The following is a 27,702-nucleotide window of genomic DNA, read 5'->3' as shown; positions in this document are numbered from 1 at the left end:
GTGGTCTTCACCATGTCCATTTTCCAAGAAGAGAAACCTGCCCACAGAACAATGTTATTTGAGCCAAGAGCAGTTGAAACATTGAGTTAGATTTCTTCCTAGAAAATCAGTGACTAAGACTGTGTTAGCTCATGTTTCATATTACACGAGAGAAAATAAACTGAAAGGTCAGTTGAACAGTTACAGCATTGCCCTTTTCCAAGGTAATCAGCAGAGCATGTAGCAAAGACGTGAGCAGGAGCGTGACTGGAAAGAGAGTGGCTGATAAAGAGGCTGGCTGCTCCAAGTGCGTGGGACAACACTTGACACTTCCAGGCCTGACCAGATGGGCCGTCTCACAGGGCTTACCTTCAGTAATGCTGATTTATTACATTCCGATGATTTTTGTTTCTAGTCAGGCAGTCAGGTTTTCACATTGCCAGAAGACCCCAGAAATTTTAATATTGACCATTAATCATACCTTGGTAAAATGCAAGGGCAATATATTATTAATTTGTTTGCGACCAAGAGACAAGGCACAGTGATTAAAATTAATTTCTAGCTACGTTTTGTTAATTTATTCTAATTAATTAATCTGTTTAGAAGTGAAAATATGTTTACATTAATGGCTATATTGTAGGTTCTTTAAGTTGAGGCATTAAATGTCATTTCCATTATCCTAAATGCAGAATTCTAGAGATAAGTACTTTATTATTAAAATAAATAGGGAGTTGTATAAGGCTACGTAATACAACTAAGGAGATATATCTAGATCTTCATTCATTGAATAAGAACATTTTGTGGCTTGGGTTTTGTACGATTAGAATCGGGAGGATCTCAGCAACAACTTCCCCCACCCCCTTCACTCTTATGGCCCAGAACCAGAATTAGGAGAGAACATTCAATGAATAACAACCACTGTTTACCTTTAGGACACTATTTTAAATATTTGCAACTCTAACTTTTAAAAGTTAATTTTTGACAGTTTTGAAATGACCTCATTCTCCCCCTCCCTGAAAAGAAAGATTTAATGACTTATATATAATCATAATTTTCTACATCTATTTTATTAATTTGAAACTCAAAGTAGCCAAATTACACTTAACTTTAGGTCAAGAAAGAATAAAACTGTCATTTACATAGCTTTTATTCTACAACATCAGAAAATAAGAGATCAATTGTTTGTCTTTAAATGTGATCCAAGGATGTATTTATTGGATTGGCTCAGTGCGTTAGATTGTGTTTTGGATATGGTACGAAGTGAATACGATTTTTTTAAAAGGTTAAAAATAACACACTTAATGCTTGCTTGTAAATGAATTAATATTTAGATTGTATTGTAATTAGCATAATAGAACTATTTCATTTTTTTCAAAATTTTATTGGTTTCTCTTTCTACTTGGAAATCCCTTAATTTCTTTTTTCTTAAAAAAAAAAAAAAAAAAAAAAAAAGAAATATGGGGCGCCTGGGTGGCGCAGTCGGTTAAGCGTCCGACTTCAGCCAGGTCACGATCTCGCGGTCCGTGAGTTCGAGCCCCGCGTCAGGCTCTGGGCTGATGGCTCAGAGCCTGGAGCCTGTTTCCGATTCTGTGTCTCCCTCTCTCTCTGCCCCTCCCCCATTCATGCTCTGTCTCTCTCTGTCCCAAAAATAAAATAAAACATTGAAAAAAAAATTAAAAAAAAAAAAAAGGAAATATGAGACATGCCACTAAATAACTTTTTTTTTGGTGAGTTAGTTAACTAGTTGATGCTTGAACAATGTTGCAGACATTAGCGGCACCAACCCCTGCACAGCTGAAAATCAGCATATAATTTTTGACTCACCAAAATGTAACTAGTAATAGCCTACTGTTGACTGAAAGCCTCACTGATATTATAAGTAGTCTATTAACATGTATCTTGTATCTTGCATATATTATATACAGTATTCTTGTAATAAAGGTAGTGAAAAAAATTTTATTAAGAAAATCATAGGAAGAGAAAATATGTTTACAGTACTATACTGTATTTATTGAAAAAAAAATCAGCAGTATAAGTAGACCCACACAGTTCAAACCCGTGTTGTTCAAAGGTCAAATGTACAGAAGCACAACCCTGATATCAATGGTACTATTTTTCTGCTTTATTAATGGGCAAGCTGAAACTCTGAGATCATGAAGCAGAAAACCTAAGGTCAGTTTGCTAATGGACCTAGTGATTGAACCTAATCTTTTGTTTCTAAAGTCTGTCTTTTTTGGTGTGCCATCATCCCTGGCACCTAGTAGGTGGTCCATACCACTTATAGTCTTAGGCTTATTCCATATGTGAAATAATTGCTTTAATTAACATCTAGTCCCAAGTCTTATGAACATAGGCATTGGTAAGGATTATAATAGTGAGAAAAACTACTTGAATAAAAACCACAGACATGCATGATGCTATCAGTTTGAGTAGAAGTGAGATGATGGGAAGTCATTGCCTTCCACTCACTTTTGATCGGTTCTAAAGCACAGAATGGTTTATATTCATCTTAAATAGTGCTGACTGCTGAGGGGGATGTGTGTTGGCTCCTGGAGGCAGTTGGTGTCTTTATTGGGTTATCACATCCCCCGGTTTGCTATTTACTTTTGTGATTCCATATGTTTGATCTTGATATAGCACCAAGTTGATGAATCAGCTTCTTATGTGAGATAATGTATTTCCTTACAAAGCTGGCTGTTTGGTCACACAGGATCTTCAGGAGGAAGGGTGAAGAATTTCTGTGAGGATTCCTTCCCATTTTCTATATCTTACTGGTCAGAGTTTGTCCTGTGGGACCTTTATTCCTCTATACATCTGTGTTGTAGAATCTGACCTCTACTGGTAGTGGCTTGCAAGCCATATCCTCCAGAAGGCCAGTCAAAGGAGTGCATGAAACCTGGAGGGCCAGTGGGACTGAGTGAATAAGGGAGTATAGTACAGTTACAGTGCATTGTAACTCTCTTATATTTTAAGATTTTTTTCTGTTGATCTCAAATGTAGCAATCATATTTAATATATTTATTATCCTAGTGGTGTGTTTATTTCATGCAAAGGTATCATTCTAAGCATTTTTAGATATATTAACCCACTTGATTATCAAAGCAACCTTATGAAGTAGGTTCTGTTATTATTCTTAGATTAGGAAATTTAGTCTTAGTTATAGCTGGTAAGAAGTAGGACTGGGATTCAAATCCCAGCATAATAATTCTAATCTTAAACCTAAATCTAACCATCGTGCCACCATTGCTTAGCTACAGTCTGACAAGTAATAAGTGCTCACTAAATAATTTGTTCATTGAGTACTTACTATGTGCTAATATTTTAGGTGCTCGGTTACATCATTATGCAAAACATAATTTTCCCTGTCTTTGTGGAATTTATATTCTAGCTACTTTTGTTATCTGGTTATAAGCCTTTAATAGTGCCTTATGTGATGCTTTCTCACCCTTTGTTTTTTGCTTTACTCTTTTCATACACACATACCAAATAATGTGTTAAAGTCATGGGCTTTGTGATGTCTTTCATCTCTGTGTTTGTAGTGACTAGCATAGCACTGGATATATACTAGATGTTTAGTTATACATATGGAATAAATAGATGGATTTCACCACTCCTTGTTCCTCCCCTTTACTTAAACATCATCTAGTGTTTCCTGATAGATGAAGTTGAACATACACTAAATTGGATAGAGCTTAGAAATATGACTGAGATTTTATTTTTTTTATTTTAAAATTTTATTTATTTTGAGAGAGAGGGAGTGAGCACATGAGCAGGGGAGGGGCAGAGACAGAGGAAGAGAGAGACAGAATCCTAAGCAGCCTCTGCACTGTCAAGGCAGAGCCTGATGCAGGGCTTGAACTCATGAACTGTGAGATCATGACCTGAGCTGAAATCAAGAGTCACACACTTAACTGACTGAGCCACCAGGTGCCCTATGAGTGTGGCTGAGATTTTAAATGGAAGTTTTTGGAAATTTACACATTTGTTGATCAATGACATTTTAAACATTTAAAAATAAGGAACAACATTTAAAAATAAGAAACCACATGTAGTATAATACCAATTTTAAAATTCTTTTCATTGAGCAGTCTTGTATAACAGAAGAGTCTACAAATCCCTGTGCCTTTAATATTGAGTCTATTTAATAAAGATTTCGTGAACCTATGGACTCTGCCTACCAAAATTCATCCTTGAAACTCCTCCCTTTAAAACCTGTGTTTGATCGTATCGGTTATCTCCTTTGTAAAGTCTTCAATGGTTTTTATTTTATTGTCTAGCTGAAAACTGTCTTTTCCATCCTGATTGGCCACTAGATCCCTTCCCATTCTGTCACTCTGGCTGCACTCAGCTATTAGTCGTCATATCAGCAAGGACTTCCTAGTTCTTACACATGTAATGTCCTTCTCTGTCAGTCTCTGGCTTTCAGAATATACTACTTCTCTTTCAAGATACAGCATCAATGCCAGCTACTTCCTAAAGCCTTCTCTACCCTCCTTTTCTACAAGTTCCTTCTGTTGTCTTTCTTATTCTTCTGTCAGTGCCTGTTTATCCTAGCCCACTCCTGTCATGAGTCAAACACTCTTCCATTGGATTGATGGACTTCTAAAGGGAAGGATTTTGTTTTATGTAACTGGATTGTTAGCACACAATAAAGATTTTTATTCTGTAGTAAAAACATTGTGTTTTTTGTGGCTGTGGAATTTTTATCCTTGATTAAGTGACATAAACTCTTCGCTTTAAAGTCTCAGATGCCTGAATATTCATATGATAGTTTTTTTTTTTTTCAACGTTTATTTATTTTTGGGACAGAGAGAGACGGAGCATGAACGGGGGAGGGGCAGAGAGAGAGGGAGACACAGAATCGGAAACAGGCTCCAGGCTCTGAGCCATCAGCCCAGAGCCTGACGCGGGGCTCGAACTCACAGACCGCGAGATCGTGACCTGGCTGAAGTCGGACGCTTAACCGACTGTGCCACCCAGGCGCCCCATGATAGTTTTTTTTTTTTTTTTTTTTTTAACATTTATTTATTTTTGAGACAGAGAGAGATAGAGCATGAACGGGGGAGGGGCAGAGAGAGAGGGAGACACAGAATCGGAAACAGGCTCCAGGCTCTGAGCCATCAGCCCAGACCCCGACGCGGGGCTCGAACTCACAGACCGCGAGATCGTGACCTGGCTGAAGTCGGACGCTTAACCGACTGCGCCACCCAGGCGCCCCATGATAGTTTTAATATATGGATAATTTTGCATATTCTGGATAGTTTTCACCAGAGAAGGAAGTTTCTAACAAACACCTTGAAGTCTTCTTAAAGGCTGATTCAAGAAGCTATTTTTTTTTCTTTCAAAAATCCCATCCTTCCCTCTTTTAACCTTATTTTTTCCTCTTTTTAGCTATTAAAAATACCTCTTGATCGGGCACCTGGGTGGCTCGGTCGGTTGAGCGTCCGACTTTGGCTCAGGTCATGATCTCGTGGTTTGTGAGTTTGAGCCCTGCGTCTGGCTCTGTGCTGACAGCTCAGAGCCTGGAGCCTTCTTCGGATTCTGTGTCTCCCTCTCTCTCTCTCCCCCTACCATGCTCATTCTCTGTCTCTCTCTTTGTCAAAAATAAATAAAACATTAAAAAAATTTTTTTTAAATACCTCTTGAGCTTTTACTTCTGTGCTTTCTCTTGCCTCTAATTCATGTCTCCTCTAGGAAACAAACAACAATCTAAAATCTTGAAAATTAAGCTAGCTGGGAACGAATTCCCCCCGTGGGTTCCTTAGGTTTCACGACCACTCAGAAACATGTGAGAAAGGATGCTACATCCTAGACGTTTCTAGATAAGGTACAATCCATCTCCCTTGACTTATCTCTTATGTTCACAACTCTGTTTGAAATTAGAAATTCAGTACTGGTCTAGGATGAACTATCTTCCAATAGAGCAAAGATTTCAGTTTGTTTCATTTTTTTTTTTTTCTAAATGTATCTCTTGCTACTTCTGTAAAATAACTCTTCCCCTCCGCACCGCTAGTCAATCCAATCTACTTATTTTTTTTCCCCAGACTTTCCATAATCCATGTATTCAAGTCCATATGGAGTACTTAGTGTGTGTTATATGTTAGTAGTATGCATGTATTTGTAATTTTTCATAGCAGTAAAAAGATGGTGAAGATTCTCAAACACTTTTAGAATATGAAGGAAAAATCCTTAATGTTTTCTAATAATTAACATGTATAGTAAAATGTAAATAAGTGTTGTCAATAACAACAACAAAAAAAAGATAAATTAAAAAGTTTCCTACAGCATTGCCCCTCACTGAGGTGGAGCACATTTGCAACCAACAATTACTGAGCACTTTCTGGGTACTGTGAGGATGGCTCCCAGTGCGATTTCATTGTTTCCTTTCCTCAATTTAACGCAAAGAAATTAAGGAAAAGGGAGGTTAGGTGACTTGTTCAAGGTACGTAACAGGGTTTGGATATAACCTAGTCTTTGTTTCTAGAGACTAAGCTGATTCTCTTAATTTAAAAAAAAAAAAAAAAAGTCTTATGAATGAAACTTTAAGGACTTCTTTTAAAAAGAAAATGTGACACTTAGCTTAAGATTGTTGTCTCCTTACTAAGTATACCTTTTGCGATGAATGATATTTCATCTCTATTGCTTGTTACGTTCTTGACCTTGGACAACTACATATTTATCTGTGCCTCTGTTTCTTCCTTTGTAAAAAGCATTAAAAACATCAATGTAGAGATCAAATCTGATGATAATTATAGCATTTTATATCTGTACAGAATGCTAGTTGCTATACTAACTTTATTTTATGTTCTTTGGTTACTAAGAATTTGACCTAGTTTTTAAATATCCTATAAATTCAAGCAAAATATTAAGAGAGATGAGTGTAGTAGCAGAGGGCACGGGTATGATGAGTCTGCTGTATCCTCAGGCATTTTCTTTTTTGAGCTGCAGCGATTTCAAAGTGGAATGTGTATTTCTGTATCAGAAGCTATAGGGCTGACCTTGAGGGAAGTCAAGATATTTAGTTAAAGTAATATTATGCTATAATCCTGTTTCTGTTGAATTTTTAAGAAATGGGACATTTGTACATATCTTATGAAAGTTCGTAGGAATGATTTTTTAAACTTAAACCTTAAATAAATCTAAAGTGTGTTTTTAAGAGATTTGACTCACATTAACAAGAAAATTATTACCACATTTATTTAACCCCCCCTCACCTGAGTTTGTGTCTTTTTTTAATCAGTAATTTTCCAAATTAATTTTGTTGATTTCTCCTTAATTGTTTGACCATTTTATTGAATGTTGTCACTGTGTGGTTTAATATGGATTAGAATTTTCATACACCAAGAATGATGGCTGAATGATGTTTGTAAGAACCAAAAACAAAACAAAAACCAACAACCCCCCCCCCCCCCCCGCCCCACCACACACATTTTCTCACAGGACTTAAAGAATATGAGTTTGCATACTGGTACCTCATCATATCTATAGACCTAGTTTGTTTGTTTGTTTGTTTATTTGTTTGTTTTGTACAGGTCAGTATTTTAAGGAGTTTTGAAACATTGCCAATATTTAAATTAGGGAGAGTTCATAGAAAAATCTGTCTCTCTCTCTTTTTTTTTATTGGTCCCTGAACAATTATTTGGTCTGGCAAATCATGCATGGTAACAATAGGCTGTAGCTACTAAATAGAAGGTTTTGTTTTTCAGTGGGGTTTGTAGTCACTATCTCACCAGAGTTCCTTTCTGCTTTGTTTTCCATATTCTAAGGTGAACTTCATTTTTTCTCATCAGGATTGAGCTTTCATGTTTTTTATGTGGGGCAACTCCTCATGTATGTGATACCTATCTGGTTTCTGAGGGCGGTTCAGTTTGTGTCCCCTGGGCTAAGGGCGTCAGTAAGATGGGGCTTATGCCATTTTGTTAAAAGCTGATTTGTTTCAAATCACGGATTAAATATAATTTTTATATTTATAAAATCATGGACGTGTGTGCATGCACGTGTACGTGTGTGTGTGTGCATGTATGTGTGTGTATTTGAGTGTGTTAAGTATATATACAATACAGAAGGGCAACTCGACACCAAAAATCCCCATATAAATGATTAAAAAATGGACAGAGGACCTGAATAGAAATTTTTCTGAAGAAGATATATGGATAGCCAACAGACATATGAAAAGATGCTCAATGTCACTCATCATCAGGGAAATGCAAATCAAAACCATAAGATATCATCTTACACCTGTCAGAATGTCTAGTATCAAAAAGACAGATAACAAATGTTGACAAGGATGTGGAAAAAAGTAACCCTTTTGTAGTGTTGGTGGGAATGCAAATTGGTGCAGCCACTGTGGAAAACAGTAATGAGGCTCCTCAAAAAATTAAAAATAGAAATACCACACAACTTAATAATTCCACTACTGGATATTTACCCAAAGAAAACAAAAAGACTGTTTCAAAAAGATATGTACCCTATGTTTACTGCAGTATTATTTACACTAGCTAAGTTATGGAAGCAAGCTAATTGTCCATCAGTAGATAAATGAATAAGGAAGAGGTGCTGTGTATACACATACACATTGGAATATTACTTAGTCATGAAAAGGGATGAGATCTTGCCCTTTACAACATGGATAGACCTACAGGGTATTAGCTAAGTGAAATAAGTCAGAAAAAGACAAATACCTTATGATTTCATTTATATGTGGAAGCTAAAAAACAAATGCACAAACAAAAAGCAGAAACAGACACATAAATCCAGAGAACAAACTGGTGGTTGCCAGAGGAGAGAGGAGTAGTAGGATGAGAAAAATGGATGGAGGGGAGTGAGAAGTACAGGCTTCCAGTTATGGAATAAAAGTTACAGCATAAGCAATATAGTCAGTGGTATTGCAATAGTGTTTTATGGTGACAGATGATAGCTACATTTATGGTAAGCATAGTATGACATAGACCTGTCTGATTGCTACGTTGTATGCCTGAAACTAATGTAATATTGTGTCAAATTTACTTCAATTAACAATATAATTTGGGGTCATATATAAAATATTCCACCCACACCTACCACTCCTATAGGCCACTTCAGTCCACTGATCAGATTATGTGGCATACTTCTGTCATTGAGGCAAATGTGGTTACTGTGGTGGTGTTAGGAAGGCTTAAGGCCTCTCCCCAACCCCTGGAGCTGAGGAACAGACCCTGTAGCTAGATCTATATTTTCTTTATGCAAATAACTGCTTTTCAGAATATTGTTCTATAACTTCTTTCCCTAAACAGTACATTTTTGGCACCTTTGCCTATCAGCCCATTTCTCTCTACCTCATTCTTCTTTATAACTCTTGTGTAATTTTTTGTTTGGAAGTCCCACAATTTATTCAACTAGTCTCCCAATTGTTGATCTGGTAGGGTATTTTCCATGGTTTTGTGTCATAAATAGTGCTATAATTATCATCATTGTACACCATAGATGTCATTGCTTCCTTGTTCTATTTATCCATAGGGTAAATTCATAAAACTGGAATTACTCAGTGATTTTGAAATTTTCATAGGTGATGCCATATAGTTCTCTAATTTATATCCCACCAAACCGTATTTGAGAATGTTTTTCTGCATTGTACTCTGTTCACACAGACTATCATATTTACTGATTTTTTTTTTTTAGGTAGAAAGTACAATTTTTAAGTCAGGATTTGTACTTCTTTAGTTATGTATGAATTTGAACATCTTTTCATATGTTTATTGGGACATTTGTAATTTTTTCCCTGAACTACTGGTATTATTTGTTTTTAATTTAATGTTTATAACCATGATTTCTCTTGAAGTTATTTTGGTTTCAGAGATCCTCTTTTTAAAAATGATTATAGGTTCCAATATTTTATTAGATAAGAGATCCTTTCATTACTGGTTTGAAATACTCTTTCATTAGATATTTAATTTCTACCTATGCCAAAGGCTATTTCAGGGACTTGATTTTGTTCCATATATCTATTTCAAATAATTTCAATTCCCACAATTTTATAAACATAGTTGTACATGCAAGTAAAATTCCTAAGGAATATTATATAGAATTATGTAGATGTTTTAATGATGTAAAGATTATAGAGTTTCAGAAAAAATTCATTTGTTTTTATTTAAATATTGCTCATTTGTTATAAACGATTGGAACAATGCAAGGGAGAAAGTAAAAAGAAACCATGTGAAAAAAGTTGTCACTAATATTTGGAGACCATTATTCCCGATATTTTTATATGCTTATGTGTATGTAGGAGAACAGAGAAATATCTTCATAGCTAGAAATAATATAATGAAACATGAGAAAAACATATGTTAAATTTAAGTTAAATTATTTGAAACAAACTGAAGTGAAATGAAAGAAAGGGTTGAAATTTATATACAATGTCTTTATACTCAAAAATGTTATTTTCTGGAGTTCGCATCTAAGGCCAACAAAGGGATTAAATTATTTACAGTTGTACCAAAAAAAAAAAAGAGAAAAGAAAATACCTAAAGGATAAATGTAACCAAGGAGGTGAAAACCTATACTCTGAAAACTATAAAACATTGATGAAACAAATTGAAGGTGACAGAAAAAATGGAAAGATATTCTGTGCTGATGGATTGGGAGAACCAGTAGTGTTAAAATGTCTGTACTATCCAAAGCAATCTACAGATGCAATCCCTGATCCCAAGATGTTGTTGGTGAAAACATCCAATGTTGTTGGTAAAACAACGTTCCAAGATGTTGTTGGTGAAAATAGCAACAACGTTTTTCACAGAACTAGAACAAATAATCCTAAAATTTGTATAAACCACAAATACTCCAAATAGCCAAAGCAGTCCTGAAAAAGGAAAACAAAACTGGAGGTTTCACAATCCCAGATTTCAAGCTAAAACTGTAGTAATCAAAACAGTATGGTGCTGACACAAAAATAGACACAGATCAGTGGAACAGTATACAGAGCCCAGAAGTAAAGCCACACTTTTACTGTCAATTAATCTATGACAAGGGAGGCAAGAATATACAGTAGGAAAAAGTCTCTTCAACAAATGGTGTTGGGAAAACTGGGCAGCTACATTCAAAATAATCAGATTGGACCACTTTTCTATAGCATACACAAAAATAAATTCAAAATGGATTAAAGACTTAAATGTGAGACCTAAAACCTTAAATTTCTAGAAGAAAGCATAGGCAGTAATTTCTTTGACATTGGCTATGGAAACATTTTTCTAAATATTGTCTTCTCAGGCAAGGGTAACAAAAACCTAATTAAACTATTGGGACTATACCAAAATAGAAGCCTTTTGCACAACAGAGGAAACCATCAACAAAACAATAAGGCAACCCTCCTGAGTGGGAGAAGAGAATTTCAAATGATATATTTGATAAGGGGTTAATAACCAAAATATATGCAGAACTTCTACAATTTAACACTGAAGAAATAAATGCAATTTAAAAACAGGTGGAGGACCTGGATGGACATTTTTCCAAAGATGGCATACAGATAGCCAACAAACACATGAAAAGATGCTCAACATCACTTTTCAGGGAAATGAAAAACATAACCTCAGTAAGATACCTGTCATACCCGTCAGAAAGGCTCATACCTGTTAGAATGGCTAAAAACAAAAAACAAGAAAGAACAGGTGTTGGTGAGGGGTGGAGAAAAAGAAACCTTTATACACTTTTGGTGGGAATGCAGCTGGTGCAGCCACTGCGGAAAACAGTATGGAGTTTTCCCAAAAAAATTAGAAGTAGGGTTACATATGACCCAGGAATTCTACCACTGGCTATTTACCCAAGGGAAATGAAAACACTAATTCAAAAAGATATATGCACCCCTATGTTTATTACAGCATTATTTACAAAAACCAAGGTCTGGATCCAACCCAAATGTCCTTTGATAGTTGAGTGGATACATAAAAAGTGATATATGTATATCATTTTATGTATGTATACACACACACACATTTATGCATATATGTATATATATATTACATGACTCAGCCATACAAAAGAGTGAGATCTTGCCATTTGCAACAACATGGAGGGACCTAGAATGCTAAGTGAAATAAGTGAGTCGGGGAAAGACAAATGCCATATGATTTTACTCCTATGTGGAATTCAAGAAACACATGAATAAAGAAGAAAAGAGACAAATAAAAATTCTCTTAAATATAGAGAAAAACTGGTGGCTGCCAGAGAGGTAGTTGGTGGGGGGAATGGGTAAAGTAAAGGGGTTTAAGAGTACACTTATTGTGATGGACATGGAGTAATGTATAGAATTGTTGAATGATTGTATTACACATTTGAAGCTAATATAACACTGTGTGTTAATTATACTTGAATAAAAATAAAGAGTGGCCAGTGGGTGGCAGGGTACTTCAACCGGGTAAGCATCTGACTTTAGCGCAGGTCATGATCTTGGGGTCTGGGTTTGAGGCCCGCATCCGACTCTGTGCTGACAGCTCAGAGCCTGGAGCCTGCTATGGATTCTGTGTCTCCCTCTCTCTCTGCCCTTTCCCTGCTCACACTCTGTCTCTCTCTTTCTTAAAAATAAATAAACATTAAAAATATTTTTAAAAAGAGATTAAAAATTATAATGAAGACAACCTTAATTTTAGTGATCAATTACTCTTTTAAAATGGGGGTCTGACTACTCCTGTATTTTCTTCCATTTTCTTTTCACTCATCTCGTTTTTGTTTTTTTTTTGTTTTTTTTTGTTTTTTATAATAAAACTTAATTTATCCCTTGAGATTCTTTTTTTGTTATCACATTCACACATTTGCACAATCGCCTTGCCATCGTTCTGTATTTACTGACTCCGGGTTCAGCAACACTGCTGCAATGACAGTTAATTCCTCTGTGTGTGTGTGTGTTTAATCTTTTAATTGCCTAGTTTTGTTTTTGTTTCCTCCTTCAACCATAGTTCGTTAGTGTCATAAATTTAAGATTAGTTTTGAATTTGACACTACTTAAAGAATTCCTTAGGTGTGAGTAGGAACTTGCCTCCTATAATACCCTTAGGTTACTCCCTTTCCTTCCCTGAAATGTGTGGGCTTGGCATTATCTTCTGCTCTTTAATGTAATGTTCCTTTGGAAAAAACAAAATAGAAGGAAACAAAACCCAAAACCTCCCTCTGCTTCCTTTTTTGTACCTGGTTGTCTGAAGAGTTGTTTGTTTATCCTTTGAATTTCAGTAGCTTAAATTGGGAGATGTTGCACTTGTGTGTTTGTGTGCTTTTTTTCCAAATTTTTCTTAAAACACAGTATGTTCTTTTTGATACGCAGATTTAATTCTTAAGGAAAAATTTTCCAGCTTTATATTTTTTGCATCCATTTTATTTGGTTTTGTTCTTCAGAGTCCTTATACTAGCTGTCCTTCTTTAGATCATTTTTTGTTGATTTTGTGTATCTCTTAGCTTCTCTTTAATTCATTCCATTTCTTTGTCTTCTTCTCTATTTGATTATATAAATTTCCAATTATTTACTCATTGAATAATTTGCATTTTTACCGTGTGTGCATTTTGGTTCTTACCAATTCTGATTATTTTCCAATGATAGATTTTGTTCCTTATTTTGTTTCATTAGGTCTCTACAGTCTCATTTTATTCTCATTCTATTGTTTCATCATATAATCCCCATCTCGCCCTCTCTCTCTCTCTCTCTCTTTTTTTTTTTTTCAGTTCACTTTTAATTAAATTGAAATACAGTGTGAAATACTTGTAAGAATTTCCAAATCTTTGGAAAGATTCATTTTCTGTTCAGCTCACTTGGAGTGTCCTTTATTAATCAGCTTCTCATGCTGTATATTCCTTGTGTATCCCCTACCTGGATTCATGCCCTCCTCCTGGGGTTCTATTGCTCACCCCTCAGGGTCTGGGGAAGTGCAGAGAAGCTTATTAATTGCTCAGTTCGTTGGTCTGGAGACTTCACTTCCGACAGAAAGTACCTACCACATGTTTCACTTCTCCAGTTTTACCTGTTTTGTCCCAGCTTCTCCCTAGGTTTGTTGGTGTTAGTGAAGATAACAGCATGTTTTTGGTGTAGCTTTATGGGCTTGGGACCTGGGAGAGAGTCAGGAACCAGCATGTACTCTTCTTGGTCCTGCTTGGGAAGGAATCTTCGGTTTCTTCTTGTGGCCACTAGCTTTTACAGTTTGACCTGATGTAGTATGTTCTTTCCATGCTTAGTTACTATAGGGCAAAGCTCAGCAAACTACAGCCCACAGGCTAAATTTGGCCAATAACTGCTTGACAAATAACGTGTTATTGGCACCACCATACCCATTCATTTACATATTGTCTGCGGCAATTTTCATGCTTCAGAGAGATGATTAAGTGATTGCAAAATGGACCAATTTGCTATCTACCCCTTAACAGGAAAAGGGTGCCAAACCCTACTGGAAGGTCATTTTATTTATCTTGCTGGCTTTTGACTTCTTTTATTTTCTTAGGCGTTAGAAGAGAGACATGTAGGGATCTTCCTTCATTATCCTCTTTCGATGTAGAAGTTGCTATAATGTTGATTTTAAAATTTCATGGAATATAGAGTAATATTTTCTCTCTTATACCAAAATACATGAAATTATTTCAAAAATGTGAGATTCGTTCATTTTATTTCAGATAAGAATGATTTTATCCTCTGAGGTAACCGCTACCAATAAGTGAAATTATTCACGTTATTCCTCTTTAATATCTTTTTTTAAAATCTTTTTCTGAATAAGAGTAACACATTTGCTTAATTATTGTAGCTTTCTTGGAAGACAATTTTATTTTCTAACTTCCTTCTTTTGCACTTTTTTAAAGGTATAAGAAGTTTAATGAGACTTTGAACAACATCGGAGAGAACGAAGGTGGTATTGATAAGTTTTCCAGAGGTTATGAATCGTTTGGTGTCCACAGATGTGCTGATGGTGGTTTGTACTGCAAAGAATGGGCCCCAGGAGCAGAAGGAGTTTTTCTCACTGGAGACTTCAGTAAGTGTTTCGACAGATTTAAACTCAGTTGCACTATTTTATTTATTTACTTGAAACATAGATTTGTTCTAGTTCATATGTTTAACTCTATGAAAGTTAATGATTAAAAGTATCTGACTCTTCAGATAGAACCACAGACTTTGTGAAATCTTCACATCCACGTGGTGCTGGTATCTCTGCTGTAATGTGATCCGTGTGTTTCTGAAAAACTTTTATGTTCTGGAAAATCATGTACCAGAAGTAACAGAGTTTATGAGAAAACCAGTACTAGGCAGATTGCTCCAAATTTATTCAACTTTGTTAGCAAGCCCTCACAAAATCAATAGCAATCTGGGTAAAAAATAGTGGTGTAAGTTAAATCTCCACTAGCATTTGCACCTGGTTAGCTGGCATTGTAGTTCTTGGATCCTCTAGAGCCCAATATTCTTTTTTTGAGACCTCAATAACAGTAGACATCTAATCTAGAGGGCAAACTTCATCACTGAATTCCTTTTAGTTTCCTTTTTTTTATAATACACTCTCAGTTTTTTTTTTTTTTTTTTGTAATTAACAAATACCTCTCAACCTTATTATTTGCGCTGTTAATTTCATTAGACAGTTAACCCTATGGAAAGCATAGCTGGGCTAGAAGTCAGGCTTCTGGTTTACAGTCTAGCGGGAGGAGGGACCTATATGTAAATAAGTATAATACAATTTCTTCACTTTTATTCTAGCAGTATAAATAAATCACTGTATTAATGACAAGAAAGAAAGCTCAGTTCTGGAAGTGGAATAACGAAAAATAGGCCTTGGCAAAATGTTCCTAATATAAGGAAGTATCAGAATGATAATCATCCTTTAATTCCATGTGAGTGCTGGAGTATTTAAAACTTGATTTTACCAGATTCAAAACTCTACATGTTATATATTCCATTTATATGACATTCTAGAAATGGGAAAACCATAGGGACAGAAAACAGAGTTGTCAGGGTTTGGAGGTAGGAGTTGTGAGCTTAGTACAGAGGAGCATAAAGGTACTTCTTGGGGGTGATGAAAATACTTTACGTCCTAATTGTACTGCTTGTTACATGACTGCATACATTTGTCAAAATTTATAGACCTGTACTCATAAAGGAGCGAATTTATTGCATGTAAATTATACTTTAAAGAAGCTGACTTTTAAAAACTTTTGGCTTTATATATGTTGTCTAAAGTAGTACTGTTTGATAGAAATATAATGTAAGCCACTTATGTAATTCAGAACTTTTAGGAGCTATATTAAAAAAGTAAGAGAAGGCAACTGAATGAATTCTAATAATGATAAATTTTATTTAGCCCCATATATCAAAATATTTTAATATAATCAATATAAAGTTTGTTAACGAGGTATTTTTGTTCTGTATTCTTTTAGCTCTGGTATTTCTTCATTGGGAATATTTGATCTATATTTGGACTTAATAAAATTTTCTTTACTTTTTAAAAAAAAATATATTTTGAGAGGGAGGGAGGGAGAGAGAGAGAGAGATAGAGAGAGAGAGAGAGAGAGAGGAGAGGAGAGGAGAGGAGAGGAGAGGAGAGGGGCTGAGACAGAGAGGGGAACCAAAGATCTGAAGCAGGCTCTGCACTGACAGCAGTGAGCCCAATGCGGAGCTCAAACCCACTAATCTTTATCTGAATCAAAATTGGACGCTTGACTGACTGAGCCCTGCGGGTGCCCCTTTAATAAAATTTTCAATTTAAGAATACATACCCAGGTTTTTTCAAACATAATTAAAAGTTCTAGTAACTGAGTTGAGTAATAGCTTTAAAATTTTAATTTAATAAAGTAGTTAAAATTGAATAATATTTAAAGTTCAGCTTTTCAGTTGCACCAACCTTATTTCAAGTGCTCAATAGCCACATGTGTCTACTAGCTGGCTCCTCTATCATAAAACACAGGTTTAAGAACTTGTAGTTCTCCAAATTAGATAATATAAGCTGCCTGTTTCTTGAGAGTTATTGAGAACTTCATGGAAAGTTTTGAGAAAGACCCTGTGATCTGCTGACTCAGTTTAGTTTTGTTCGCCTAACAATAATCATGCAATATATTTTGGAGATAAGAGACCTCTCTCAGTTAAATTATTGTTAAAATAGTCCTTAATTTTTTTTTCTTATATACAAACATGGTTTTACCCTATAAAAATGTCTTGACTAGTAGTTTTTTGTTAAAAGACCATTTAGATATTAACTTATTGTTAAGACCCTTTTTGGCTTTCTATTTCATTACTTCTTTCTATAGCCATTTATAAGATTGAGAAGTATTGATTGAGAATTTCACCTCAGTGAAAATTTGGCACTTGCATCAGGTACCCCCTCCCACATATTCATGATTAAACCCACTAATTAGGTTTTGGAAATACAAAAACGTGGGAAAGGAACTATATGAAAACTAGATTTGGGAACTATCATAAGGACTAATGCTGATTTATTGGAAATTGTTCCTTATCAATATAGTCGGACCATATGTGCATTTGGAGAATTGTATTTTATTTAGAATTTAATGCTTATATATTAAAAGTTGAATAAGAAAACATTTTGTAAACAGAAAACTAAAAATTACCTACTTCCTGTTTTAATGTAAAAATGTCCTGTTTTTTTTTTTTTTCCAATTCAAGTTGGTTTTTGAAAACCCTACCCTTTGTAAAGGTGTATCACATAATTTAAAATTTCTCCATATCCTTGGGATAGCATTTGGTGAATTATTTTTATCAAACAATATTTATTTATTTAGTGTTCAAGAGTGCAAAGAACATCAGATTTAATCAATGAGCATTTATTTTTACTGGAGAGATGGGAAAGCTGATATAAATGAAATTGTGATTGAAAATAGGAATAGAATCAAAGATAACACCATTGATACGCATTGTTCTTAGGATCATAGTGCCAAAACCCCAAATAATTCAACTTATTTTCAATTGTCAAGATTGATTTTCTTCATTTTATGTAATATATTAGTTTTTTTTGAAACTTATTTTTATTGCTCTTTTCTTATGATAATATATGTTAATATTTATGTTTTTGAAACTTAAAAAAAAAGAAACGAGGAATAGACAGTATGCTGGGAAAATTTAAATGACTGATCTATTTTCTTATCTACTTGAAAGAATAGCTTTTCTGCCCAAAGTTATAGTCTCAGGGTCTTTGTATACATGATATTTCAATGTTTTCTCACTAAGGAGCTTTGACTTTTTAAAGAAAGTTGGAAAATTCAGAGTCGAACCAAAATTGGGGGTTAATAATGCACTTAAAGAATATTTCTTTGAGAAAAAAAATGTACCTGTGAGTAGTGAGCATTAATTTGATATCACTGTGTAGAGCACAGAATATTGATGATAATGACAACATAGCTGAAAATATACCCTTAAATAACTGAACTAACTATGCCTTTTTTTAACATGAAGAATTCAATGTATTTTTTTTTTCTTATTTACATTTTCTTTCTTTCGGAGAGTTGAGCAAGAAGAAAGTCATTTTTCTTTGAGCTTTTTCTCAGGATCAAAAATAGGTTAGATAATTTTACTGTTATGTCTTCTAATATAAAAATTTGTACTAAACCAAAAGGAAAAGAAAATGTATATTAATTAGCTAAATAGTTACAGTATATTTTTTTATTAAAAAATGCATATGAAGATTAATTAAAATGTTCTTGGTAGTTTGCTGATCATATTAAAATGTTTTGAAAAACATTTAAAAACACTTAAAAAACATTTAACCGTATTCATGACTGTACTTCTATTTATCAGGTGATGGGTTAAAAAGCAATAAACTCAAAAGGTCCTATAGAATTAATCTCTAACCATAATAACACTGATCAGTTTTTAGAATTCTGTTCCTTACTTTGTCATGTAATGTAACACAGCTTAACTTTCTGTATATGTACTTGAAATATCATCTTAAAAAAATCCAATTGCTTCTTTACCTATTGTCAGAGATTTAAAAAGTAACAAATTTTGTTTCTATTTTTATCACCAAAGTGTAAATGTAATTTAAAACATTGCTTTTCTGTACCTACCTCTTCTCTCAGCCCCCAAAGATAACATAATAAAAAGATCATCAGACACCAGCAACAAAAACCTTATTTCTACTAATGGTTAAATTGACCTGAAAAGGAAAATTTTAATTTAGTTTTTGTCTGAATGACTAGACATTTTTGATATTTTTTCAGAAGAATTTAAAATTAATGTCTAGACTTAAATTCTGTATTATGAAAAGTTATATCTGTAATCAAAATACTTTAGCATACTATGATGAATTTTTCTCCTCTTCTTATCATTTTAGAAATGTACCACATTATACGTTCCTTTTCTGGTCTTGCTCAAAAAATTGCTGGTAAATAATTAGTTTTTCTGGTGTATTTTTTTGCCAACTGATTTGACAATATTTTAGGTACAACTACTTAGAATAGTCAAATACAGATGATCTTTAAGAAAGAAATTGCCCAGGATTGGTATGGAGGAAAAAAAAAAAGAGTTTGAAATTATAATTGAGCTCTGGAAACATGGTTCTTCCTTTGGCTCAGTGGGGATAAAATGATGATATTTGTCTTACCTGCTTAAACTGGGTTGCAGTAGATACTAACTAGATTGTAATGTGAAAACATTTTATACCTTATTCAGTGCAATAGAAATGTTAATTGATGAGATTGAAAAAAACCTCTCCCATTTGTAATGGTCTTTTTTTTTCTTATTAAACAAATTACTACTAATTTCAAACGGTAGTTGACTCTTGCAAGAGTCAAATGACTTAGTCTCTGTTTTGCCCAAACCAAGGTGGATTTAGCTTTTGCTATCCACATTTTTAAAACTTGGAAAGCAACTTCACTTTAAATATATTACACGTATTTTTCTTTATTTGAGAGAAAATGAAACAATCATTTCTCTTCCTTTCAGTCATTTTTTACAAACTAGCTTTTTAAGCAGCTGCAGCAGCAGCCCAGGACAGTGGATGTATAATGACATTCATCAAGATTGGAGTCTTACCACCCAAAAAAGTATTTCTGGGCAAGCCAGAAACTACTTTAAAGGTTCGAGATGAATTTCTAAAACTTTGAATCATCTTCAATACAGCACAGATTCATTCTTTAGAAAATTAAATGTGATTTAAAATATACTTGGAGTTTTGGAACCAAACCAGGTTTATTGCAGCTTGCTACATAATTGAAGAAAACTAGGCGCTTTCCAGTCACTAGATGATAATAAGTAGAGAAAAAGGTAGTAAACTACATATGTCAATATAAAATAATTGGGTTCTATTTGCTATAACTGAAAACATTTCATTTAAAATTACTAAGTCTGGGAGCTAGGCACTTTTCAAATAACCTAAATGTCTATCACTGATAGACTAAAAAAAAAACAAAAAACAAAAAACACCCTGATTTTCATGCCTGTAGAAAAAAGGAACCACAGATATTTTTACAGAGTAGGAAGGATATTAAGGAGAATTTTTCCTGTTTCCTGGACAAAATTTACCTATAATTTTGTTTTCAGTTATATAATTCCCCAGAAGTTTCCGTCATCACAAAAAGCCTTTATATCTCTTAATTCCACATGCTCTGAAACAGTGTTTGGTACTCAAAGTGTGTGGGCCAGTGTGGTTCCATGCACTGTAATTCTTTTTCAGTGTTATATTGCCAGAAATTGGGATTGTAAGCACTTAGAAATTTTAGTAGCAGTTTGACTGAGTAATTTTTTTTTTTTCTCATGAATCTGATAATGGTCATACAAAAATTGGGCCATAAATTTTGAAAGTCTTCTTTTGATTTTCTAATAATACATTGTATTACATTTTACATAAGATTTGTCTGTAATAGATTGGAAAAAAAAATTTTAAGTAACATTCATAACCACTGATTCACATAATCACAGTTGGGGAAACACTCATCTGAAAATTCATGATTATTTATTGGTTTAGAAGCCTTATATGGTTAGAAGGTATAGTTCTGATGTCAACCTCCTTTGTATTCTTTTCCTTCAAATAAATGTTAGCTTTCACTGTAGTGTGGCATGTTACAAAAAAAAAAAAAAAAAAAACAAAACCTCTTAATGCTTTGCAACAACAAAGGCTATAATTATCAGTTGTGGCTCAGTCCCAAGGGTCAAATTCTTCCCAGGATCAAGGGTGATGGAGCAGCCCCTGTGTGGGACATGCTGAACTCCTGACAGAGAGAAAGTACAATGGAGGAAACCTGTTATGGCTTTCAAAGCTTCAGTTTAGAAGTGACAAATGTGATTTGCACTTCCATTTCATTAACTAAATAATTTGGCCCAGCCTTATGTCAATAGGGCATGGAAGCAGAATCCTCTTTTATTGATGGAAGCTCATGAAAATTTGGGAATAATAGTATGAATGACCCCATGGCAAACAAACTAACAAACAAACAAACACATAAAGTGTAAATTTTACAGAATTTTACGGATTCTTTGATATTCTAGTTATCATAAAGGCTCTCTTTTTTTTTGGGGGGGGGGTTGGAGCAGAGTAGAGTTGGCTTGTCTACATTGACTGTTGAGAAGGTTTTTTTTCTGGAATCTCTACTGACCTCTGGATTCAAGTGGAACTTCAAGGGGTTCTCTGTGAATGCATTTTTGTTATGTGGCTTCTCCTAAGTTTGGCTTATTAGAGATTTGTGATGTTTTTAAAAAGAAAATTTCTGGTCTGAGGACTCTTGATATTGTTTATTTTGGCAAAAGGGTGGCAACTATGAGGTAGAGATGGAAGGCTTTAGGACTATTAACCAATTCAGCACCATGATGAGACATGGCCTCTTTGACATATCTAAACTTAAAATAACTAATCAGCCAAGGCTTTTTGTAGGAAGTTGTCAAGAATTTCTCTAGCTTTCCAACCTGATGTTGATACTCTCACCCCTTTTATCTGTTTTCATGGATAGATTGTTCCCTTTACATGGAGTAGAGGTTTACTTAGCTGAGGTCCACTTTCCAAACACACTGAATTTACTTCTGCTTGACAGGCTCACTGTAAATGATAATGACAACTTCCCCAGGATAGTGAGCATGCATGGATAGTAAACTGTAGTCTATACATGTATGCAGTTCTGCGCCTGCCAGTTACCTTGAGTGCTTGTTAGCGAGCCAGTTTCCCACCCCATTCAAATCCTGTGAATGCCAATTCTTCTCATTATAATTCTGCAATATAACATTATATAAAGTGATGAACTGTAAGTGTGACAGCAAAGAAAATTATTAAGTATTGGGAAAATCTCAGCAAGGACAAGTTGGAAAAAATGATTTTGAATTAAGTATGCGCAAGTGAACTATGAGAAAATGATATAAATCTAACAATTTCATATGCAGATTACTCTGTGTGTACCTTTTAGCTTTCTTTCCATTATGATCCAAAGGGAATTGGAAATATAAATGTTGCATTGTAGGTGTAGGTTCATTTAAGAAAGATACTACAGAATCCTAATCAGAGGACCTAAGAAGATATGCCTTTAATCTTACATCAGAATATGGGTGAATATTTATATTTCTATTTTAAGTTAAAACAAAAATTTTACTGTTTGTGTGTATTTGTGTGTATACATATGCATATACATATTTTATTCTCTGATTTAACCAATATTTTCAAAATATGTACCAACTTTTGCCCCAGTTGTGCTGGATCTGAGAGCTTTGTTATAATGTCTAATGTGATTATTTTTATAGGGAAGCATCCTTACCTCCTGGGATTTTAGGAAAATACTGTTAGAGACCTTAATGCTAGAAGGTAGATGTTGAACTCTGTGACATAAATGATAATTTTCTAGCCTCGTGTTGCTTTTTCATAAATATCCTGTTAAAAATTTATGCTGTTTGGGTTATACAATACTTTTTGTTAGGTTTCAGTTTTGGTATTTACCTTACAGTTAATGTTTGTAAGATTACTTGGTTTATGATTGTTCTTCAGTGTTTGTCTTTTGAAATTTTTATAATTTTATCCATTAAAGTGACTTTATTAAACTCACCACTTACATAAAAGGAAGGGACAGAATTAATATTATTCTTTTATCAAGTTAGATATTTCCTTAAAGAAGTGTTGTTTTGTTTTTTAAACAGTCACATGTGGCCCCAAGTGTGACCGATGATAACATCTATCAACATCTCTGCCTCTTGATCACAACTAAACTATTCATTTTATATTCAAATTGTATTATACATCTTAAAAAAATTAACAAGGAAAACTTTGCTTGACAGTCCCTCATGTGAAACTGAAAATATTAATTTTAATTAAAAAAAATTAATGTTTATTTTTGAGAGAGAGAGAGAAAGAGAGAAAGAGACACCAAACACAAGCGGGGGAAGGACAGAGAGAGAGGGAGACACAGAATCCGAAGCAGGCTCCAGGCTCCAAGCTGTCAGCATAGAGCCCTATGTGGGGCTCGAATTCATGAACCTGCTCGAATATCATGACCTGAGCCAAAGTCAGCAGCTTAACCAACTGAGTCACCCAGGCGCCCTTACTAATTTTAATTTTGACTGACAGAGACCCACCTTTCATCATGGGTTCCTGAAAAAGTCACTTAGCCATCTTAGTTGCTTATAAATCAGTGGCAGAAGCACCTCAGATGCATTATGAAATTAGGAACCTGAAAATACCACATTTTCTCAGCAAATGTCAATGCCCTTGGATAGTAATACAGTTGTGCACTGCCACTGCCCAACAACAGAGGAGACTAAATGACTTTTGACTGAAATTTTGTAGGCTTATTACATACTCCCACTCCTTAGTTATTTTCTTTCTTTTTTTAACACTTTAAAAGTTGAGCTATAATTCACATATCATAAAATTTACCATTTCAAAGTAAACACCTCAGTGGTTTTGGTGTACTTTTTAGGTTGTGCAACTATTATCACTGTCTGATTCCAGAACATTTCTATCCTACTAAACAGAAACATCTAACTGTTAGTAGTTAGTCCCAAATGCTTTTACCCCTGTGTTCTCTGGCAACTACCTAATCTCTTTCCTGCCTCTGTGGATTTGCCTGTGTCAGACATTTCCTATAAATGGAATCATGCAACATGTAGCCTTTTCTTTCCACCTTCTTTTACTTAGCATAATGATTTCAAGGATCATTAATTTTGTAGCACGTAACAGTCCTTTATTCCTTTTTGTGGCTGGATAATATTCTACCATATAGATACACCATGTTTTATTTATCCATTCCTTACTGGCAGAACATTGGGTGGTTTCTACTTTTTAGCTATTGTGAATATGCTTTTATGAACATTTGAGTCCAAGATTATATATGAATATGTGCTTTCAATTCTCTTGAGTTGCCTTGGTTATTGATGTTCTTACCAAATTCAGATATTTTACTGTGCCTTGATTATTTGCCCGAAGATTCTTTCCCCCACCCTGCTCTGCACCACATTTCCCCAGCTCCCTTGGCCTCTGCTTCTCTTGAGTTGGCTTGAGTTGGCTTGATGGGAGATACTAATGGATAGCTTGAGGGTGGGAGGAGGGAGAAGCCAAGGAATGACCCCCCCCCCGCCAATCCCTTGCCTACCCTTCTATCTAAAGTGAGGCTGGATGTTTCTCATGCAGCAGGTATGCCTTGTAGCTCTTGTTGATTTTCTGTCCTGAGCTCAGCTCCTGCCAGGCAGGGTTGCCTTATCGCCACCTTTTGTTGGATGGCCCTGGCTTCTGAGTTCCAGTAATGCTGCCTCTCCCTTAGGGGTGTTACCAGATTCCTGTTATTGCTAATCTCCATTTGAATTCTTAGTTCTTTGACCTCCTGTGTAACCAGTTCCCTGTATTAAGGTTCTTTGTTGGAAATCCGTAGCTTGGTTTCCACTCTGGCCTCTCATTGCTAGAATAATGTCTCTCTTCCATTAGGCCTGCTGAATTACACAAATATAGAGTACGCATTTCACATTGTATATTAGATATTTTAAAGCACCCCATGGTTCAGTACAATGGCTTTGTTTCTGTTCAAGTATTTTCAATAATTTTTTTTGAAAGTTAAGTTTACCGGGGCGCCTGAGTAGCCCTGACTTTGGCTCAGGTCATGATCTCACAATTCATGAGTTTAAGTCCTGCATTGTGCTCTTTGCTGTCAGCATGGAGCCCACTTAGGATCCTCTGTTTCCTTCCCTCTCTGCCCCTCCTCTGTTCATGTTCCTTGTCTCTCTCTCAAAAATAAACATTTTCTTTAAAAAGTTAGGTTTACCAACTTTGTGAAATTTTAAGTCTTTTTTGTGATAAAGAGATATGTATTACAGAATTTCAGTTATTTTATTCAAAGTTCTAAAAAGCTCAGCAATGAGAGATATTATTATATTCTTTCTCTGTATTGTAGCAAAATCGTTATGCTTTATTTTATTCTTTTAACATTTTTTTTAATATTTATTTATTTTTGAGAGACAGAGAGTACAAGCAGGGGAGGGGCAGAGAAAGAAGGAGATAGAATCTGAAGCAGGCTGCAGGCTCCACCCTTTCAGCACAGAGCCCAATGTGGAGCTCGAACTCATGAACCCTGAGATCATGCCCTGAGCTGAAGTCAGACACTTAACCAACTGAGCCACCCAGTCCCCCCAGTTTTGCTTTATTTTATTTAAAAAAATTTTTTTTCAATGTTTATTTATTTTTGGGACAGAGAGAGACAGAGCATGAACGGGGTAGGGGCAGAGAGAGAGGGAGACACAGAATCGGAAACAGGCTCCAGGCTCTGAGCCATCAGCCCAGAGCCTGACGCGGGGCTCGAACTCCCGGACCGCGAGATCGTGACCTGGCTGAAGTCGGACGCTTAACCGACTGCGCCACCCAGGCGCCCCAGTTTTGCTTTATTTTAAACAGGATTTTGATGTTCCCTCTACTAGAGATCAATTTCATCTTCATCATGCTTTGTTAAGTCTCAAACAAGTTTTCCGAGTATGTGGTCCATATATCACTTGAAGCAGAGTAACCTGGATGTTGGTGAAATGAAGATTCCATGGTAAATAACAGATCTTCTGGGTCACAGTCTTAGGGTAGAGTTTAATGTTGATGATGCATTGCCCTCCTTTTTTGAGGATTTGTATTATTTATATGCTAGTGGCTGTTGTAATATCTTATATTCTTCCTTTTCATCTCTTCCCTTCTATCTTCATGGGGAAGTCACAGATATACTCTCTTTTCCTAGCACATAGTAGGCAATGTGCACCCTAAAAGCAGTGACCTATATATTCTTTATTTAGGAAAATTTTCTAGAAGCAGGGATAAACACATGTCACCTAGGAAAGAATCAGATGGGCATGTCACTTACAGTGGAAGGTAAGGAACAATGAAACAATTATTTCAGATTGTTGGGGTGGAGGAAATTCGGTTGTCACTGGAGAGAGTTTAATGAAGGGCTCTTTACAGAAGGCTGGTGAGGGTTAAGGGGACAACTAGAATGGGAAGCTGTTGGCTCTTTTGCCATAGATATGAGAAAGGAGGGGATGGTTCCTGGAACATAGAGCTGGAGTCATAAACGAGGAGTCTGATGACAGGATCTGTGGCCAGAGAGAAAGGCAGCCACAGCCAGAATGAAGCAAGGGTAGAGTGGGTGTGAAATATCTTCATTTCTCTTACGCCAGCATCTTCCATTGGCCACTCCCAACTTGCAGCTGGATACCTAGGCAGAGTTGAGGCATTCACAGATATGTAGAGATACAGAAAGTTTATCTTCAAAGCATTCTTCCTTAGGAAATTATGTATGGATACCCACTAAATGAGGGAATGAATCAAGAAAGAGGAAGACGTGGTATGCAGGAACAAGTGTCTCAGGTTTAGCAAAGAGTAAAGTGGAAAGAGAAGTTGTCATTAAATAGACAATTAGCAAGGGACCAGGTGAAGAAGACCCCATGATGTTTCCTGGGAGGAGGTTCCCTGGGAGGAAAATGGTAGAATGGAGAAACCATCTGGGAAGTTAGAAAATTTTAGGATATGAAACAAGGCTTTCAGCAGAAGAAAATAAAATTAAGGCTCAATTTAAACATGATGCTGGAAAGAGTCTTCTGGGTGGCTGTTAAGGATTGAATTTTTGTGTCTCCCCCACCACCCTCAAAATATGTGTTGAAGCCCTAACCCCCAGTATAATGGTGTTTGAAGGTGAGGTCTCTAAGAAGTAATTAGATTTAGATGAGATCATGGAGACCCAATGATGGGATTAGTGCCCTTAAAATAACAGAAAGAGAGACCAGAGCACTCTTTCTCACTGTGTCCCATGTGAAGACACAGTGAGAAGGCAGTCTACAAGCCAGGAAGAGGGCCCTCACTGGGAGCCACCTCTTCTGTCACTTTGATTCTAAACTTCTCAGACTTCACAACTGAGATATAAAGGTCTGTTGTTTAAGCCACCTGTTACGGCAGGCCAGACAGACTAACAAGAGTCCTACATGGTCATGTTATGGGACTGTAGGCAAGCCTTTAATCCAATTTTCTACTTGGCTCTGCAATGAACAATATTTACTATAATTTAAGAAACGTTCATTAGTTTTTAACTTCTGAATTAGCCTACAGAGGTATCACTAAACACTTAGTGCTTTAATTGTTCCTGTAAAAATAATAATGCAACATTTAGGAAGATATTTTTAAAAGGCTATTGTTATATGAGTAACCATGTCCATGTAATTAAAAATTACTCATTAAAAATGTAAATGAATTATGCCTATATGATAAACAGATATTTTTATACTGTTACATGTATATGTACTGATATATATATATAAATACATATATCAGTGTAATACATCTGATATATTTACCACAT

The 27,702-nt window shown here is 35.2% G+C and overlaps 1 protein-coding gene across 3 annotated transcripts in view; it reads left to right on the top strand.

The window, feature by feature from the left end:
- Positions 1-27,702, top strand: part of GBE1 (1,4-alpha-glucan branching enzyme 1) — a 289,236-nt gene that overhangs the window by 39,300 nt on the left and 222,234 nt on the right. For all 3 annotated transcript variants that reach the window (XR_006718266.1, XM_045501673.1, XM_045501672.1), the window contains exon 2: positions 14,782-14,951. Coding sequence is in view for 2 of the 3 variants with exons in the window: in XM_045501673.1 (XP_045357629.1) it covers positions 14,782-14,951 (170 nt within the window). In the remaining variant the exon portion in view is untranslated. The remainder of the gene's footprint in view (positions 1-14,781; positions 14,952-27,702) is intronic.

This window comes from Leopardus geoffroyi, chromosome C2 (genome assembly GCF_018350155.1).
Source record: "Leopardus geoffroyi isolate Oge1 chromosome C2, O.geoffroyi_Oge1_pat1.0, whole genome shotgun sequence".
Taxonomy (NCBI): domain Eukaryota; kingdom Metazoa; phylum Chordata; class Mammalia; order Carnivora; family Felidae; genus Leopardus; species Leopardus geoffroyi.
The sequence above is the reverse complement of the archived record's forward strand: the minus strand, read 5'-3'. Positions and strand labels throughout refer to the sequence as shown.